General features: G+C 47.4%; 1 protein-coding gene across 1 annotated transcript; it reads right to left on the bottom strand.

The window, feature by feature from the left end:
• Window positions 1-2,094: 2,094 nt before the first annotated feature.
• On the bottom strand, window positions 2,095-16,229 carry CD2 (CD2 molecule). The gene is made up of 5 exons (XM_049824567.1): window positions 16,090-16,229; window positions 12,898-13,194; window positions 9,623-9,865; window positions 6,040-6,159; window positions 2,095-4,073 (listed from the first exon to the last, which is right to left on the bottom strand). Exons 1-5 carry the CDS (start codon window positions 16,148-16,150, stop codon window positions 3,865-3,867), a joined length of 930 nt encoding a protein of 309 aa, XP_049680524.1. The 5' UTR covers window positions 16,151-16,229; the 3' UTR covers window positions 2,095-3,864.
• Window positions 16,230-19,309: the final 3,080 nt, after the last annotated feature.

The following is a 19,309-nucleotide window of genomic DNA, read 5'->3' as shown; positions in this document are numbered from 1 at the left end:
TTTGAACTAGCCGTGGTTTCCTACTTGACCTTTTAGAAGCTCAGAGTTTTATTTTAGAAATGAAATTATCTAGCTGGCTCCAGCACTGCCTTGCCAGAAGCAAGAGAGCCTCCCTCTGGACTGGCTAACACCCAGCTGAGGTACAAGCAGATCTTGTCTACTTTACTAGAAAGGCCAAGTTTGGGCAGCAAGTGCTGCTGATGTCACACAGATTAAGACTGGGATAGAAGATTTGTATCTTCTATACAACCAACCGTTGCTCTTTTGCATGCTTAGTCAGACTGCACAACTGGCGAGCGCTGCAAGACCACGGCATGACTACAGACCTGCTTTGATCACGGGGCTGCACTTTCCTCCCATTGCTTCAGTGCTGGCTCTGCAGCACATTACCAAGCAAAACCAAACCCTGCGAAGACCCAGGCAGCAGAAACCGCATCTTTCCAATCGGGGAGGACAAGGCAGCATTCTTACAGAGCACAGCTCAGCTTGTCAGCCCTTTCGTCTCATCCCCCATAAGAAGAATGGGGAAAACCACTTCATCTTGTGTGACTCACTGGTAGATGTGTCTACAAAAGAAGAACCAAGAACGGTTGCAGCAAGTATCACCAGAGCCGAGCACTTCCTGTTATTTCTTAGGTCTTGCTGTCAGCTCATTTTCCAGAACTGAAACATCCTCTACAGCATAAAACCCCAAGATTTGAATGCTCCATGACACATATTTAGAAAAATTGCTGACTTTTCAAGTAGGCACCAAGTGGAACACAGGACTGTACAAGTATGGTCCATTCCAGTGCATCAGGAATAAACAAGAGACATCATAAAAACAATGGTGACTATCAAAAAAAGGCATCAATCAAAAATAAGTATTGCGAGACTCCCATTGTTGCGGGGGTACTCCGCGCTTGTAGTATTTTCTTGTATGCCTGACAGAGGACTGTGTTTTGGTGCAAACCCACCCAAGAGGGCTGAATTCCGCTCTTTTTACTTAGCTTTGAGCCTCTTCGCGTGTAAAGAGAAACATCTAGCTGAAAAGAGTCTGGTAACCCAGAGGAGACCTCGGTGATTTGGCTGAGGCTGAGAGTGCTACTCTCAGCCCATGGTCACAGCAGCCAGGTGGAAGGCAGTATTAAAACACACACCTCCATGCTTCACTTATGCCCACTATTGTGGCTTCTGGCCTGCCCTGTACTCAGGGTGCCCGCTGACAGCTCGCTCCCCAGGAAGGGGATCCAAGGGCAGCTTTTGGGTGTGCTCAGCCCTCACATGCCCTAAGCTGAGGCAACAAAGGTTTCCATGGTTCACAGGGTGGTCTCGAGCCCAGTCTTGAGGGCAGGTTTGGACCCAGCTTGTAACCAACAGTAGAAAAGCTTCTTGCCTCCTGTTCCTATCCTGGGCATGACTTAGCTTCATGCTGCAGTTTCTTGCCAGAAGAGCAAGCACACCTCTGTGCTGGGCCAGAGTCACCCTGGCACCACCTCACGCGTGCACTGCTGCTCCCCTGCAAGGAGCAGTGGCAAGTGTCACCCCACCAGCACCAGCCCCAGGCAGAGGAGGGCCCAGGGCAGCAGCTGGTGGGAAGCCCAGGAGGGTGTCTCAGAGGCATGACAGAAGCTTACCAAGCCCCAGCCATGGGGAAGGAGCATCTCCAAAGCATTCCTGAAGCTCTGTTAAGCCTGAGGCACAGAGAGCGCTAATCAGTGGCAAGGGGGTCCCAGGAGGAGCCCGCCCTCCTCCTCAGGTCCCAGTAATCCTCCCTCTCTCCCAGGAAGGACCAGTGCTCCCATAACCACAGAGGAGTCCCAGCTCGGCTGCTTGCTCTGGAGAGGGCACCGATAAAGCTCCGGCCATGCAGGACCGGCAGGGCACGCTGCCACAGCAGGCAGGCAGGCACAACGGCCGTGCTCACCCACGCCGACCTGAGCCCACCAGCTCAGGTGGCGGCCGGTACCTCCCAGGGATCAGTGTGAAACCTTCTGCATCCATGTTTCCATGGCTGAGGGACCAAGATGTTTTTCTTGCCTCCTTTGTACCGAAGTGAGATCCAGATACTGAAGTACCAGCACAGGTGTGAACTAAGGTCCTCTCCACCCACTCTATCTTTATTCATTCACTATATAGCGATATAGCATATGTTACAAAATAAACCATGAAATATTTACCAAATGCAAGTTTAAATAGCGAAAGCCCTAAAACAAGCTGCAGAAAGGTAAGGTGAGAGCAAGTGACACTCCCAGGGCTGTGTCTGCTGTCAGAGTTCAAGCAGTGACTGAGCTTTGGAGGAGGCAGAGACCTCCTTCTCCCTGGCAAGTTACTTCCCTGCCCCTGTACCACAAGATAAAAATAGTCACATTTCTGAGGAGAAACAAAGGATGGCTGGCTTATCTCCCCTGGCACGTATAGGATAGTCAAGCCTGAAAGGGGTACTACACATTCTTCTGCCTAATGCAACAACATGCTAGCTGGACATCTCGTGCTCTGTGGCTCTCACAGCTCTCTCCTCCTCCACCTGCATTGCCTCTTACACCAGATGGGCCAGCGTACCCATTCAGACATTGCTCTAAAAAGGCCTGTCCTCTTTCAGCTCCTCAGCTGTCCCATAGAGGCAGTTATGAACATTTCCAAGGACCAGAGGAGCCAGCAGTGTTTGTCCAGCACATGGAGGGTGATGCAGGCGCAGTTATTGCAGTCCAACCTCTCCCTTTGGGAGGAAGATCTCTCAGCAGTTCTCTATCATCACCTGGTTATACATGAGGTGCTTACCAGCAAACCAAGGGACACAGTCCTTCGCCATCAGCGGGAGGCCCTACGATGGAAAGCCATGACAATTCAGACAATGCCACTAGTAATCAGCCTGCTTGGCAGTTTGCAACACCTGTTTCATGAGCCAATGGATACCAGACCTCTTCTACGACAAAATATCGTCTGGATAGCCAAACAGACCTATGCTGAGAATAAAGTTTCATTTTATTTGTCAGCAAGGAGTCACAGAAAACTGAGCTGAAACAGTCCTCAGAAAGGCCATGTAGCACGTTCCCCTGGCCCTCAGCAGAATGAGGATGCCTCAGAGATAGTTGCCTTATCTGCCCTTTGAAACCCCCAATGCTGGCCATCTTCTCCCAGAAATCTGTGTCAGTGCTTCGTTTGAAAAAAATAAAATAAAATAAAATAAAATAAAATCCTGACCTAAATCTCCCTTGCTGCAATTTAAACCTGTGGGATTTTGTTCTAAACACAGTAGAGAAAGTGAAAAGTTTACTCCTTTCCCACTTGTGTTTTTTCCACACAAATGCTTCAAGGCTCTCGCATCTCCTTTCAGTATTTTCTTCTCTGCATTAGATGACACCAATTCTTTCAACTTCAGACAAGCATTTAATTACATACAACTATTTTTTGATCCAGGAGGTCATGCATTTGATGCTGAAGCCAGACGGCTGTTCTAATGTGTGGCAGGAGAAAGGAAAGATACGTGACAAAACCCTGTAAGATCCTTAGGCCCATATTGTCTCACTAGAGCTTTAGCTTCTTCTTGATATAATCCATGCAAAAACCATGAAGACAACAAGGTGTGGTAAAAACAAGTGAACCACAGAAAGACACAACTTTCAAGGCTCAACGCTCCATACCCTGGCATGGAGGCACTTGAAGAAAAATGGCCACAGGAATGAATGCCCATCACCTTGAGTCTCCTCCACTGGGTCTCTTCATCTCCATTTGATGCTCTCTCTAATTTTCTGCAACGAAAGCTGCCATTTCATAGCTGAGCATTACGCAAGGCTGGGCGGGAGGGGTTCCTGACTATCGGAAAGTTTCTCTTTCCAGTGAATTGTGGAGCAGAGGGACCACCGTCCCTCCCAGGGCAGACGTTCAAGGTCTTTCTCTCGGGTGGTTTGGAGTCCGCTGCTGAGTGCGGGGCCTGGGCCGCGGGGGCAGCGCTTGCTGCTGCACCTGGGGCTGTGGCAGTGGCCGCTGCTGCACGCGCAGCTGCCTTGGGGTGGGATTGCACGGCGGCTGAGGGAGCTCCCGCACCACCATTTCACTGTCCACCTGGCGAGCCTGCATCATTCGCTCCTCGTCTGCAACGACAGAAGGATCCCACAATCAGGCACGTAGTAAGCAGAATTCAAACAGCCAGGGAAAAGTGCTTGGCCCAAGCAAGAAAAAGCCAAATATTGGTCTTACCTTGAAGATCACTGTCACTCTCAGGTGTTCCCGCTACTCCAGTGAACAACAAAAATCACCACCACCTGTGCATCCCAGACAAACCCAAAAGTTTTGGCTGCCTGCCCGAGGTCAAAGTACCTGGGGGTGTTTGGGGCAGCTCTGTCCTCTCTGGGTTGGAGGAACCGACTTTTCCGGGGAGGCCCCAGAGGTCACCGATGGACACCCCCACCCTAGGCTGCTCTGTCCTCTTTTGGAAATGGGCCACTGAAGGGAAAGTGAGATGTAACCCCAGGAAGCAATATCAAAGCATTCTGCCTTGCCACTATCCGTGCTGGGATTTCCAGGCGCCTGGAAGCCTGAGGTCCATTTTGCCAGTATTAATTTCTCCACATGTAAAAGAAGTAAATTCATAACAGCTGACTTGATCACTGACTTGTCATTCTGAAATGTCAGTCAGCTTAGTTTAGGGATTGAGGGATTTGCCTCTTGGGACACTGAAATGGCCTTAAGCACACACCAAACTATTTCAAAGAGGCAAGTCACCCTCTTATATTAGTTCTTATTTTCCCAGACTTCTCTTTTTCTTAATTCTTGCTGAATCCAGAACCAAGAATTGACAATATGCTCTCACTGCACAGTTGAGGGGATAATGTAACAAGAACAGCCATAATATAAAGTGACACTGAGATGGCTGGATATCGTCACAAGATATGGCAGGCCTTCTGAGATGACATCCCGTGGTTGCACCGTGGTGAGCTCTCCCAGCAAACGGGGAAAGCACTTGCCTATTCTTCATGGTCATAACTTGAGGGGAAGCAGGAGGGCCATGGTGAGTTACCCACGCTCAGGTGCGGTGAGGCTGCACTCCCCTCAGCCATGGGGCTGGTTATGCTCACCCTTGTTGTTAGCCTGACCACTAGCACCTTTGAGGTATCAGCTGAGGTTTCTTTCAGGCATTGCCCTCTTTATCTTAACAAAGATCGTTGTGGTGTACAAAGGAGCTTTTACTCCAGTATTGTAACTCGAGAACTGACTCAGACAGAGACTAGCTGTTAATTGAGACAACACAGGAAGCCTGATGCAGTGTGTGGGGGCAAGACTCAGAAACAAGCCTTTAAACAAGCCCTGCCAGGGCGACCTCCCTCCTGCTTTAGCCTCTCCTTCCATATGGGCCAGATAACTCTTCCTGAGTGGCAGTTCGGTATACTCCGTCCACGCAAAATAGCAGCAATGTCCAGGTTGTAATTCAAGGCAACCTCTCTGTCAAGACTGAGAGCCCACTCTCAGAGAAAACTGGCAGAGTATTTCCTATGGTCTTAAAGAGGCATGAATTTTGGACAACAGATTAAATCTCTTCCCACTCTGAAAACCTCCACTCTTTAAAGTGCCTCAAGTTGGACCGCTGGTGTTGATAGGCCTCCAAGGACATTGTTTTGTAGAGAGGACAAGTTCTGTGGTGAGGTGTCTGAGGAAACTCACAGGAAAGCTGAGCCCTTCTTGCCCTTTCTTGCTACCTACATTTCCAAATGTGACTAATGATTTCAAGGATCCTAATCTTACAGCATATAAATTTAATGAAAAAAAATCTGCTGATGTGATATCTAATTGTGTACTTTAGCCCCACAGATGCTCATGACTGGTGGCCTTGGCAGAACTTTAGAGGAGCAATTCTTTCCCCGTGAATAAACAAATGGGCTCAAGAACAAGAAGTCTTTTGTTCAAAGCATATATCAGAAGCTTAGGCTGGCAATGCCAGCTGACGTGCCGGGATTCACCATATTCAAAAAACAGGTTATTACACATGCCAAGGCAGAGAGCATGCTCCTGCCCACAGGGCTGATGTAATCAATAGCAACATAAAGCTCCTTAAACACTTACCATCATCTTCAAGCCTTTCTGCTTTCTTTTTCCTGATACAATAAATAAGCAAAATCATGAAGATGACAAAGAAGATTGCACCTCCTGCTATGCTTAAGATGAGATAAACATCCAGATGACCTAGTTAAGGGAATGAAAGAGGATGTTAGAGGAAAAGAAATAACTCCCACTCGCCTACCTAGAATTCCATATTTTATTCCATTGACTGTAAACACAGCCCCAGTGAGAGAGCCCAGAAAGTTGCTGGTCCTCATTGTGGAGAATTTTGATTGATCCCTGATGGATTCAAGTTCTGCAGAAAATTGAAACCAGAGCACTCATGTGTGCCAGCTCACCTTATTTAAATTACCACAAATGCCCTGTTCCTGCTAGCAATAGACCCTTTTAAGGACGAGCATCCAGGCAGTGCCCAGCATTGAACAAAAATAAACTTTTTTAGGTACTTCCTACCGAGCTGAAAACACTGAAATTAGCTTGCTTCATACAATTTTGGTACTTCCTGTTCAATTTTTGGCTGTACGCCAATTAAAGAAAAAAAATAGTGAAAAGGAAAAGAACATAACCAAACATCCCAGAGCCTCAGAATGAGAGTTCAGTTTGTCCAGTGAGCAAAACTTTATATGAGCATTCCTTATTTTGGCCAGATAAGCTTTGCTGGACACTAGCTTTCCTTCGTCACTTCCTGCTTGGGCTGTCCTCCTGGCATTCGGTGTTCATGCTCGAGCACAGGTGCCATGGAGCTGAACCCAGCAGAAGTGCACGTTCCTTGGCTCCTTGGGGACAAAGCTCCAAAGGAGATGACACTGGTGGTGCCACCATTAACATTCACTGGCCATGCCTATGGAGGGCAAAGAGTGATGACACCAAAGCCAAGATGTCTACAGTATAAAGGCCACCATCAGCCTGGGCTACCCCAGTGGAAAAAAAAAAAAGGTGAGTACCTTCAGTGTTGTGGTTCTTCTCACCCATTTTAGCTGCCAGTGTTACACCAAGGCACATTTTGCCCTTTCTGTATCTGTTTCTCCCAGCTAACTATAAGGTGAGCCCAGGCAGATTCACACACAGTTACGTTTATATAAAAAGTTAGCTGAGCTGAAGCCCGTCTGAAGCATGCCTTGCCTGCTAACGTTCAAAATTCAGGCTGCTAGGCCTGGAATGCAGGACCAGATGCTCATGGAGGGCAGCAGGTTGGAAGGAGGTTTGACTGCAAGCTGAGGGATTTTTTTTATCTACTATGGAGCTGGTAGAGTCTTGCCACCACACAAAAAGTTCTGAGGCATTTTTCGGTTTTGAGCAGGAAGGGCAGTGCTGCATGGTTTTAGTGGGTTTTTGGTGTCTGAGAAATGCTAGATTTGTAGCTTAAAGACCAGTGTGGCAAACATTTCACTTCTCACTTAATGATCTGAGAAAAAACAAACTCTCCCACCCAGTTCAGCCTGTGAAAGAAGAGCACTTCTCAAGGGTGAGAAGAAGGAAAATCAAAGTATCGAGCTGATGGGCAATGCCTGCCTATACCAGCAATGCAGGCAGGCCCATGCTTGCCCGGGTCATTTCCCAGGATGGCTATCTTCAGCCAGCATTTCCTCATTAAGACAAAGTGTTTGAGCTAGTTTGCCTGGCCTTAAATGGACTTAATCCAGCAGCATGTTTTTACACCTGGCTCTAAAGTCCATGCCCCATCCCATGCCCCAGCCCCTTCCCAATGCTAGCACCAATGGGGCTGTGCAGCCCATCAGGTCAGGCACTCATGCAGCAGAAAACCACCCTTTTTCAGCTATTTTAGGCATCAGGGGGATCCTTCAGGAGGCATGGGACGTGTGGGAGAGCAGGGCCCACCCCACTCCTTGGCTCATTGCCCTTCAGCCAGCCACAGCAGACCTTGGATCGCTTCAGTAACGCCTCTGTACCTTAAGGCTTGTTCCCTCCCTTCTAACACTGTGGGCTAGCCTTGGACTTTTCCTTAAATTCACTATGGCATAAAGAGCTGGAAATTGGAAATACTGAGCCAGCTCTCATGAGCTCCCCACTCTCCACTAGCTCTAGCAGGAATCCAGAGCAAGCACGTGCTTTAAGTGAAGTGCTGGCAGTTAGGTGGGATGAACCCAAGCCCAGCAACTTCAAGGACTTTTCCCCAGTACTGCACTGGAAATCTGAACTTTGAACTTAACACCACATCTAGTGTCACACCAGTATGAACTGTCCCTTGGTTCTGCCTTAAATTTCAAAACTTTTACAGGGAGAGCAATGACTTCTTTTGCCCATCTAATCATTTTCAGCATGACTCTGCCCATTTAAAATGCAATTCCTTCAGTTCTTTTGCTGTGCTTGTGGTTTAGAAAGAAGATGCTTCAGGTGAGCAAGAAAATCCATGGTACTTTTGAGCCATGCTCATCTGAGCCACACAGACCCAAAGCTCAGCGAAATTCTCCATATCCTCCCTCCTGATTTCTAGGCCAAGCTGGAGAGTCCAAGCAGCTTATTTTTCCCCTTGTGAGAGCACTCATCCACATCCACAGGTAGCAGGCTACCACTACCTTCACAGGTATGATCATGGAGAGGAGAAAAATAATGTGCAACTGATTTCCCCACCACAAGGATGTAAATCAAGAGCAAATCCCTTGAAATCAATGCGATGGCTTCATATACATAGGAAAGATCCCATGCCGCTATTTTCCAAATAGTGGCTGTTAATTTACGTCTTGGTAGCTTGGGTAGTTTTTGACTGTCTTACTGAAGTCAACTCTTTGGCTTTGGACTGCGTGACTGATTGACTGAAGTCAACTTTGGGGAAGTACAATTAGTTTTAAAGGAATAAAGGAGGATAAAAATGAGGGGGAAAGTGCTTTCTGCCTTTTGCAGACTGCTGTGTGCAATTAAAGCACTTTCAGGCCCAGCCCCCCACTTTCTCCTTTACTTCATTGGTCTACCACAGCGACAGTTGACACCACTTGTGTCTATCAGGATATCTTGACAACTTTTGGAAGAAGAGTCAGCAGTGATGGAGGGGAGGGAGAAAATGACAGGATGAGCAAAAATATCTCTCTCGTTCATTCACCTTTCAGCCAACCTAATCTCGCTGGCAGCATGCAGCATCCCCCAGGAGACCAAACCCCCAGTGGAAGCAGCATTGCAGTGTGCCCTGCCACCCACAAGGCTCTTGACTCCAGAAAAACTTCTCCCCCTCTTCCAGAGACCCCCAGGCCTCACTGAGCATGGGGGAAAACACTGCTGGCCACAGGAGAAGAGGAAGAACATGGCCCATCTCACATCCCACTCCCCTCAGCTTGGCCTCCCTACTGTTAGAGCAGGAATGCTATAAGGGTAGCAGTGGGGCAGGCAGCAGCAGGGTGCAGAGGGTGGAGATGCGACAAGACTGGGGAATGCCAAGCAGAAAGCGTGACTTGCGTCCCAGGTGCCACAGCAGCATTGGCTCCCAATAACTGCGGCAGTTGTAGACTTGCAATACTGGGTACCAGGAACCAATGATGCTCCTGGTACCTGGACCAGTCCTGCAGATATGTGCAACTGTGTCAGGCTTTGTGGGTCCGCCCTAGCAGATTCTGGAAAAAATGGATTTTTTTACCTGAGCACGTAATTACTTTTTCAGCCATTTTTTTGCTGACTTGATTCTGAACAACACATCTGAACGTCCCAGAATAGCGTGTGTGCAGTTCCAACTTTGTTGCATTCTTTTGGATTTTTTTGCTTTTATCTTGAGTCAGTTCTAGTATAAATGTTTCATCTTTAGTCTTCTGCTTCACTTCACACTTGACAGATATGGTTTTGTTCATGCATTCAGCACTGAGGATTGGCTGAGGGACAGGCTCTGAAAAAGACGAGAAGGGACAGGCACATCTGAGATGGTTTCTCTTTTTTAAAAACTCCATGATTAAGCAGAACAAAGAATTAGCCCCCAATAAGCAGTAAGGGAGTAACACCAGCTAATGAGACCAGAGAAGAACAAAGAGTAAATTAGACCTCTACTGCAGAAGTAACATGGTAATAATAAAGAAAACGCAGTATATTAGCCTACGTATTTGGCCTAGCAAAGCAGAGCTGCATCACCATGGCTGGACTACTTTCAGGCTCAGCCTGGCTTACAGCCAGCCAGCCAGCCAGGCAAAGGGAGGAAGTTGTGTTTTCAGGGGGAGGCAGCGGATGGGAGGGACTCGGAGCCACAGCCCCCTCCAACTCTGGCCCCAAAGTTCTAGTGCAAATGAAGTCGGCTCTGCTCTGCATGTGGCCGTCAGGAGAGATTTCCTCTAAGACAGGGCAAACAGGTACTTACGATGCTTTATGTACTACCAACAGCACTCAGCTAGCATGACAGCCACAGCATGAAAACCCATCAAAACAGAATAGAAAACACAAACCAGACACCTCTTAGCTCTCAATGAGGTTATGACAGAGAGAACTGATTTGCCTCTTTTTATGTTCTGCACACAGCTAGCTACCTTTCGGTTCCAGATTCCCTATCACTGGTGGCACTGAAAGAGCCAGAAAAGCCTGCTAGGCTTTGCTCAACTAGGGGCAACTGGCAGGGACATCAAATGGAAAAAATTTAATTTCTACCTTTTAGACCAGGTAAACAAAAACATGCCAGGGCCACCTCTAATTATAGGCAGTGTAAGTTATAAAGATCATAAATTTTAAAGCCAATAAGGGCTGCTCATAGCAAATGCAGTCTAGGTCCCCACTGTAACATCTGCAACCACCCTTTCCTCATTAAGCCCACTCCTCTTCTGCAAGCTGTAACCTATCATTCAGGGGAACATCCCAGCATGAAACACTAGAGTCCAGGTTTCGGTGATGGAGTTGTGTGATGATATCATCTAAACTATTATTTTTTTGGAACAACTGTTTGTCTAGCCCTAGTAACAAAGTATAATCTGGCTGACAAATGACTCTAGTACCTGACAGTTACTAAAGGACTTTACTTCCAAAACCACATATCAGAGGTAAGGCAACCTCTCTGCTGCACAGTAGATGAAATGATGCAACACATAGCTAGGCTGGAGCCTTAACCTGAAACTGAACCCAGGACGCCCCAATGACAGCTCAGTGGCTTAAAGCATGAGTAAATAGCATCAGGCCCTCATGACTTCCTGAATCTGTAGACAGTTTGCAGTAATAATTCCCGAAGTAGTGAGACACCCTCACTGCTCAGCAGCCCGTTAGTCACAGGGTCTCCCACTGCACAGAAACCCTGCTAAAACTATTCCAGCTGTAATTGCTGCTTTATCAAGGCTTTGTTTCTGTAGTGCCAGGTGGTGCCCACAGACTCAAAAGGTTGGCAGAGGGGTGCAGGCTGGCTGAAGAAGGACAGAGCAAAATCGTCACTGAATCGTAGAATCGTTTAGGTTGGAAAAGACCTTTAAGATCATCAAGTCCAACCGTCAACCCAACACCATGCCCACTAAACCATTTACTGAAGCGCCTCGTCTACATGTTTTTTGACCACCTCCAGGATAGTGACAACACCACTTCCCCGGGCAGCCTGTTCCAATGCCTGACAACCCTTTCAGGAAAGAAATTTTTCGTAATACCCAGTCTAAACCTCCCCTGCCGCAACTTGAGGCCATTTTCCCTCATCCTATCTCCAGCCACCTGACAGAAGAGACCAGCACCCTCCTCACTACCACCCCCTTCAGGTAGTTGTAGAGAGCGATAAGGTCTCCCCTCAGCCTCCTTTCCTCCAGACTAAACAGCCCCAGTTCCCTCAGCTGCTCCTCATAAGACTTGTGCTCCAGGCCCCTCACCAACTTGGTTGCCCTCCTCCAGACACGCTCCAGCACCTCCATGTCTTTCCTGTAGTGAGGGGCCCAAAACTGAACACAGGACTCGAGGTGCGGCCTCACCAGTGCTGAGTACAGGGGAAAAACCCTTGCTGGGAAAAAAACCCACCATGCTGCCCTGCAGCTTAGGGGTTGTGGCAGCAGCCGTAAAAGAGCAGAATAGCCATCCCCATCTTCCCTATTCATCCCAAAACTTTGGGCTGCTACCATTCTGATCTCTCAGGACAAGATACAGCACAGGAATGGAGGCCGTCTTCATGCTTTGAATTCATGCAGCTGAAATCCCTAGGCGTGTGCTTAAGTGTGCTTTGAGCAGCACAATCTTCATATTTGTTGTGTTACGCTATGCAGGAGTCTTCTTCCCCTGCAAATTCAACTCCTACTGCGGTGTATCTCAGGGGAGATGACTGCTGGCTATTTTTCATGTTAGAGCAAAAATGGAGTGGGACCGCGTTGCCTAAATACAGGCATTTAGTGCCACCTGGGCTCTCCTCAGGAGGTTGGCAGATGCAACACAAGGTGCTCACTTTGCTGGAGCAGTAACTAGAGACCAAAAGTCATAACTCAGTGTCCATAAAATAGCACCAGAAGTGCAGAAGTGCACAGTGGATCAGCCACAGGTGCACCTCACGTGGGTTGCTGCGCTCCCACGAGAGGTTTCTGGAAGCAGGGTTCCGCTGGGAGCACAGCCCTGCTCGCCCGGTGCTGTCCCGGCTCAGGGCCCGAGGGGTCCCGGCACCACGTGCGGTGCTGCAGTACAGCCATCCGCGCTCACCCTGCCGCCAACATGGACGTGCCCACAGCTGCTTGCCTGGGCACGTGTAGAAACCTGGTGGCTGACAAGACAGGGGAGCCAGAAAGAAGCAGGGGACCAGAGGGCATTAATAGGAGCAAGAGAAGGGAGGAGAGCGGCAGACGGCTGTCAGCGGCGAGAGGAAAGACATTCATCTCACAGAAGTCCCCCCAAAACAGAAAGGGGGGCAATGAGTAGAAAAGGTTGTAGGAGAGAGCAGGAGGTATTCCCAGCTATGCTGGGAATGGTATGGGAAGAGCAAAAACTCACCCTGAACGACCAAATTCATTACTTCTTCTGCCTTCAATTTTCCATCCTGCTGATAAACAGTCACCGTGTAATTTCCACTGTCCTCTTTCATCACCTGCTCTATTTGCAGAGTCCCATTTAGGAATATCTTACATCTGCACTGGTACTTGTTCACATAGTACCTCACTTTCTTATCTTTTATCTGAAGCAACTTTTTGCTGTCTTTCATCCATCTTACTTCGTATAGGCTCCCAGCAGCAGTGATGTTGAGAAAAGCTGACTCATTCACGGCCCTGTAAATCCCGTTGGCGTTGGACCCTGTAAAGGGAAGCACAACCAGCCCATCAGTGTGTGTCCAGCATCCCCTGCTGCCACACTTGGCAGCCACAGTGGTGACCCAAAAGGTTGTCACTTGCTACCCCCCCACCCCCGCCGAGTTGCCTAAATCTCTCTGCATTACTGATGCTGTCTTCTTCCCCTGCTCCAAAGTGTCTCTTGATCATTCATTAAATAAGTATCAACACCCAATTTAATTCTGAGAGGTAAGGAAGCTAAGAGTCCAGCTTTCAAAAGCTGGCTTCATACTCTGGCTGACTTGTTTGGAGTGATTTTGGATGCCGAGGTTCATGGCTGCCCATGAATTTAACCTTTCCTGAAAATAAGGTCCCTTCAGTATGTTTTGCACACAGCACAGGCTGGTACTTAGAGCACCCATCATTGCCAACATAACTACAGACAGCAAGAACGCTACTACCGGTGGCCCTGGACAGTACAATCAGTTCAGCAATAATAGTGATGGCAATAATAATAACGATAATAATAATAGCGGCCCATGCTAAGCAGTGAGTGAGTGTAAGCCACTGAACTGGAGGCAGACCCAGTGCTGGCACCTTGCATTGGCCCCTCCTTGCCCATCCCGGGCACCCTGCCCCCTTGGAATATATCCACTTGATTTTTCCTAGCACAAGATCATGGTGGGGCAAGTAAGGCAGGGAGAAACAAAGAGCTAACCACATCCTGTGAACCGATCGGGCACTGGAGACATTAGGAGATAAGCAAAGGCCAAAAAAATCTTTTCTCTTTGTAGGTCTCATTTGATGACAGGTCCCCTCTCCAGAACAGGTAAGAGTAGGTGCTTCCCAAAGGACTGGGCAGTACTTAGCATGTGGCTGCTGAAGGGGATATTCAGGAAAGCCAAGGCTGCTAAACATCAATCACGTTACTACCAGTGGCGATGATGTCCTCCTTGGGCTGTGCCTGGGTGGCCTGCCCTCTCCCCTCCAGGCTGCTTCAGAGCCTTTGCGGGGCCCATCTCCAGCGAACCAGGACTTCAGAGTGCAAAGTTTGTCAGGAGGTCACTTCAAGTAAGGTACTATCTCCACCCCTGTAGTGGGTGGAAAATTTGCAGGAGGAGATAGAAAAGTGCTCACAAGTGTCAGGTGGGATGAGCTCACTGATAACCAAATGTGCACTCAGAGCCACAGCTTATTTCATTTGCCATTTTCTTACGTTCACTCCTCTTCAATTTACAGGATAAAGCCAATCAGCAGGAGGGGATTTCTCTTCACATCACCAGATAGAGCTGATTCTGCTCTAATTTTATACATTTTAAGCACTTTTTCCCCACAGAGAGAAAAAACTATGTTTATGCATATTTTTATTACAGTCCTTCGTTCCTGGTGTCTAGGGCAATGATAAACTATATCACAGAGGGGAAACTGAAATCTAGTTGCTATTTCATGAAACAATATTAGAGATAATCAAATAACTAAAATTGTGTGCCTCTGCAACAAGAAAATTAATACAGAAGTGCTTCCGGCAATTCACCCCCAGTCTAAGGAGAGACTGTTATTTCACTATTGCATTTCTTACAAGGTATTTGATGTATCTAATGAAATATTCTGAAATCGAGCTATCAATCAAACAGTCTTGGAAGCAGCTAGCCTCCACACAGGTGACACTACAGATTATACCCAAATATTTAAATTCCGATACTTGTTTCTGCTCAGTCGTGCACAGGTATTTAGAGCTACTAATAAGATTTCTTTGCATAACAGATACCATCATTTATTTTTTTCTCTCTGGAAGTAAGGAAATAAAAAAAAACAACCTAAAGTTTTCAAGGATAATCCAATGCCATCTCTATGAACAGACCACCTAGACACATCCCTGGATGTTTATCTGATCTCTATAGTATTGCTAATCAAAAGCCGAGTATCCCATACATATGATAGTAAAAATTGCTCAGCTAATGAAACAGCATTTCTCCTAATGCCAACTGATAGATGCTCCAAGGGACAGAAAGATCTGAACTGGCAGCATAGAGCTCACTTGCAGTCACAAGAAAGAGTTACATGGAAAAACTCCCATAGTAACTTTAGAGAAGTAAGGAAGTCTTTGAAACAAGTTTTCCATTCAAGGGAATAATCTTCATTTCTGCTAGGGAAAACATTTTATAGATCACATACAAAAAAAAATAATTCCTTATCTATCTATTTTATTTTTTTTTTAGGAAAAGAAAATCATTAAACAGCCATACATACAATCTGTAGTGGGATGAACAGAGAGAAAAAAAATGTATGCATGATTGTATTGTCTCCATCTCTTATAACCGTCTCTAATCTATGAGTTAACACCTTAATTAAGATTTTAGATTAATATTTTTAAAAATAATGAGAGCAATAATATGCAAAATATAAAAGATGTATGTATTTGCTTGCTGTTTTCACATCTTAGACTTCTTCAACTCCACTGAAGACACTGAAATACATCACTCTTTCTGTTAATATTTATGGAAGAATATAATTTGCACTTTCAAAAGGTTTCCTCATCTTTGATAAGAAAAGGAAATTACATGCAGTAATGCACTGTGAACTGGATCTCTAATGTAGTACAAGCTACCTTGAGGGCAGAGAGAAAACTGCATGCTGACATTTCTCATTATACATGTGTCAGATTAAGGCTCATTAACTTAAAACCAAATCTGTTTACAGTTTATTATTGTAACTAGAATAGGAAACTATTCTATAGGTCCTGCCCTCTCCCCAGCGGAAAATTAAATCAAATAATAACAGCAATAACCTAAAGGTCTTCCCTCATTGAGAAAAGAGAACTACTTTCTTATCAATACCATCCCACCAAGTTGTAAATGGTTTAAAATGCAATTTTAACAATGCTAGCCCGAAAAAGCAAAAAAGGGTAAGAAAAACTCACATTTTACACTGGGAAATAAAAGCAGCAAGCACTTGACTAGGAAAATCCTCCTAAAGTTCATTTTCAGGGTCAAAAAAAAATCCAGTGTTGCCTTGTCTAATGATAGCTCCTGGCAGGTAAAAGGATTTTCAGCTGTGAGCAAGCAGTTGTGGGACGTGTCGGTACAGCCCTCATGCCCTTCTCCCCTCCTCCAGCTCTCACCCTACCACTTCTCATTTCTAGCATAAGCACAAAAACCATGGGCAGAAATATCTCTCGATGGGATGTTTCATCAGGATAGGGACAATGTGCAGTGATAAGGAAAATGCACACTAAAATGCAGGAATGCCCCTGAGGTCTGTCTACACAGCTGGAGCTCTCGTCCTCTTCAATGTTCACCTGAAGAGTTCAACTCCAGCATCCACACGCCACCATCCTAGTGGGATGGATGCAGTTTTTGAGGTGGGGGGCTGATGAGAATCCTTCTTCTCCCCCATAGCCTAGGCAGCAGCGAGGGGACAGCAAGCCTGGGACCCGCAGTGAGGAGCAGGTAGCCGATGGCTTGTTGGGCAACGTGTAGAAAGGAGACACACTTCCCTTGGAAACTGTCACGATCAGCTTCACATCAATGTCTGATCTATGAGGGGCTGCCATTTGAGCAAGCCGTGAAAGAGGGATGAGCGTGGAAGGGGATGAAAACACTGCCTTGGGTCTAGCCAGAAACCAGCCCTGAAGCTGGTTGGCATGAGGAAGATGGTGAGGAAAGAAGCTGGGAGGAGGCTTGGGAGTTGGGTCCAAAACCACATGAGAAGCTAATAAAATCTTTATTCCTGTTTCCAGTATGAAACAGATGGGGTGGTGAGGATTTTGAATTGTACCATCCCCAACACAATCCCTCTGCTACAGCAGCCACTGAAATCTTCCAGCTTTTTATCACAGATGTAGACCCAAAAAGAAGACAGAAGAAAAGTTATGGCACAGGAGATGTACAATATCAGATAAATCTTTCTCATTCATTTATGTGATTCTCCTTCCTTGAAGTTATAGAAAGATCTTGTAAGACACCACCCCTTCTCCGGCCTCATCATCTGTTAGCTGGTACTAAAGCTGGTAAAAACTACCCCTTTCTGCACAAAAAGAGAAAAAGTTACCTGAGGTAAAATACACTAAGGTCACAGTATTGCTGCCTCTGCACATCATGGGAAAACCTAGCTTTTCTTCCTTCTTTTTGTTACTGTTTCCTTACAAAGAACACACAAGGGAGGCACATGCAGAAGGAGAGAGGAAGCAACAGCAGCAAGATGATGTTTCTGTGCCTGACCTCTACCTTCTGTGGAGAAAAACAAGCCAAGGGCAGGGGCTGCCATGCCCAGGCATCTCCCCAGCTAAGCAGACTGTGCCAGCAGCGCCAGACCTGGGGTGCTGTGGGGACCTCTCTCCCCAGTCACACTGGCAGGGGCACGCAAGGTCTGCATGCTTGGACACATCTGTTTCCAGCCTGAGTGCCTAGAGGGCTTTGGGCAAACGCAGCAACCCCAATCTCTCCCGCCCTTTTTTTTTTTTTTTTTTCTCTCTCTGTCCTTAAAGCAGAGCAGAGAGAGGCCCCAGGCATGCTGAAACCGCTGCTCAACCTTGTCTCACTTCTTCCTCAAGGCAACACCCCTCAAAGCCACCACCTGCTTCCAGCATACCTCTGCACTTTGTTGGCACACTCAGACTGCAAATGCACTGGGGCAGGGACCGTCATTCCGCTCTGGGCACATACAGAGCCTGCTCGGTGCCGTCCTGCTAGCTGGACACTGCCTGCTGCGGAGCTGCAGGCAGAAACTGGGATTGGTGCAAATTAAATACAAATGAAAAGATGCCTCTGTGTGTGAAGGTGAGAGAGAGAAGAGAGGTAAAGCTCCACAGCAGCAGAACAAGGCTTAAAAGGATGCCCTGTATTCATAATGAAGGCCACTACTTCCAGTTAATCAAGTTTGTCATGCCCAGATGCCCACGCTTTTGTAAAATCACAGCTGAAATGACTCAGACTGGAAGCCCTTATGCTGCAGCAGACCAGTTCTAGCACATCAAATGTGGCATCCTTTTTCCTGTTAGAGCAACAGGTAGACAGGAGCAAGAAACCACTCCTAAAGGATATAACAGGTCTGTTCAAAAAGGAGTTTGCTGTGAGCAGTGAAGAGGCACTCAAGAGAGGTGGTGAGGGCTCAATAGCTGATGTCCCCTGTCCACTGTGCATCACAGAAGTGACACCAGGCCTTGCTATTTCTGAGTACTTGGGTCACGTGCACAAAATCAAATTGCTTAGAGATTTTGTATAACAAAAGCACAGCTGAGCCAGCAAAGGGGCACACCACTCACCTGCAGCAAGGAATGCCCATGAGATCCTGGCATGTGCATGGCCCATCCCACCAAGTGGCCCCTTTTCCGACCAGTGTCAGAAACCTCCTGCAGCATCGGACCCAGCTGGACAAAGAGAAGGCAGCCCGTGTCTCTAACCTCAGCCTTCCTGCCATATAAGAAGTGGGGAAACGGCAATATCCTTGCGGCTTTACCCTCCCTCTCTTGAGGAGCAAGGCAATGTTGTGCTGCAGTCATGACTGGGCTTTAACCCCCATTTTAGAAGGAAGGAATTTTCTGGATGTAACTGGGAGGGAAGCAATGGAAGTCCCTGCACTGATGTCTCTGTTTCCCCCCAAGGGAAGGCATTAAGGAGAGGGTGTCTGAAGGCAAATGGGTATCTCTGGAAAGCACAGCAGCTTTGGGCTACTGTCACAAAGGAGCTCCGGAGGCCAGCATGTACCTTCGGCAATGTGGTGTGGGATGCATGTCCTGAAAACAGCTGCAGCAGGGAGCGCTGGCAGAGCAGCCCCCCGCACCAACCGGCGGTGCCCCCCAAGGAGCAGGACAGCCACAGCAAGAGCTATTGCTCTCAGCTGTGTGCCGCCACAGCCCAAACGCCGACCCCAGCTGTGGTGCCTAGGACGAGGCGAGGACTGCCAGGCCTGCAGATAACCATGCCCTCACGCTCTTCTGGTTGCTGCAGACACCCTCTCTCCCACCCATCACACAGGAAGTAACACTGCTGGGCTAAACACAAGCCAGCTAGAAAACCAGCGGACAGACAGAAAAAGAGATGTCTCCCAGTACGGTGATGCTGGACCTGTCTTGTCAGCCCATAGCTAAGGATGCTTGGCCTCCGTTTAGCCCACTGCATTGCTAGACATCTCCATCTTCT

The sequence above is a fragment of the Accipiter gentilis genome, chromosome 21 (genome assembly GCF_929443795.1).
Source record: "Accipiter gentilis chromosome 21, bAccGen1.1, whole genome shotgun sequence".
In the NCBI taxonomy this organism is placed as follows: Eukaryota; Metazoa; Chordata; class Aves; order Accipitriformes; family Accipitridae; genus Astur; species Astur gentilis.
Note: the sequence above shows the minus strand (reverse complement) of the source record. Positions and strands in the feature narration are given on the sequence as shown.

Coding starts and splice junctions, on each gene's coding strand:
- CD2 (XM_049824567.1), bottom strand. CDS start 16,150: ATGAACTTTAGGAGGATTTTCCTAGTCAAGTGCTTGCTGCTTTTATTT. Junction 6,160..9,622: donor AAAAGTAATTACGTGCTCAG/GTAAAAAAATCC, acceptor TCCCTTAACTAG/GTCATCTGGATGTTTATCTC. Junction 4,074..6,039: donor AGAAAGGCTTGAAGATGATG/GTAAGTGTTTAA, acceptor CTGTCGTTGCAG/ACGAGGAGCGAATGATGCAG.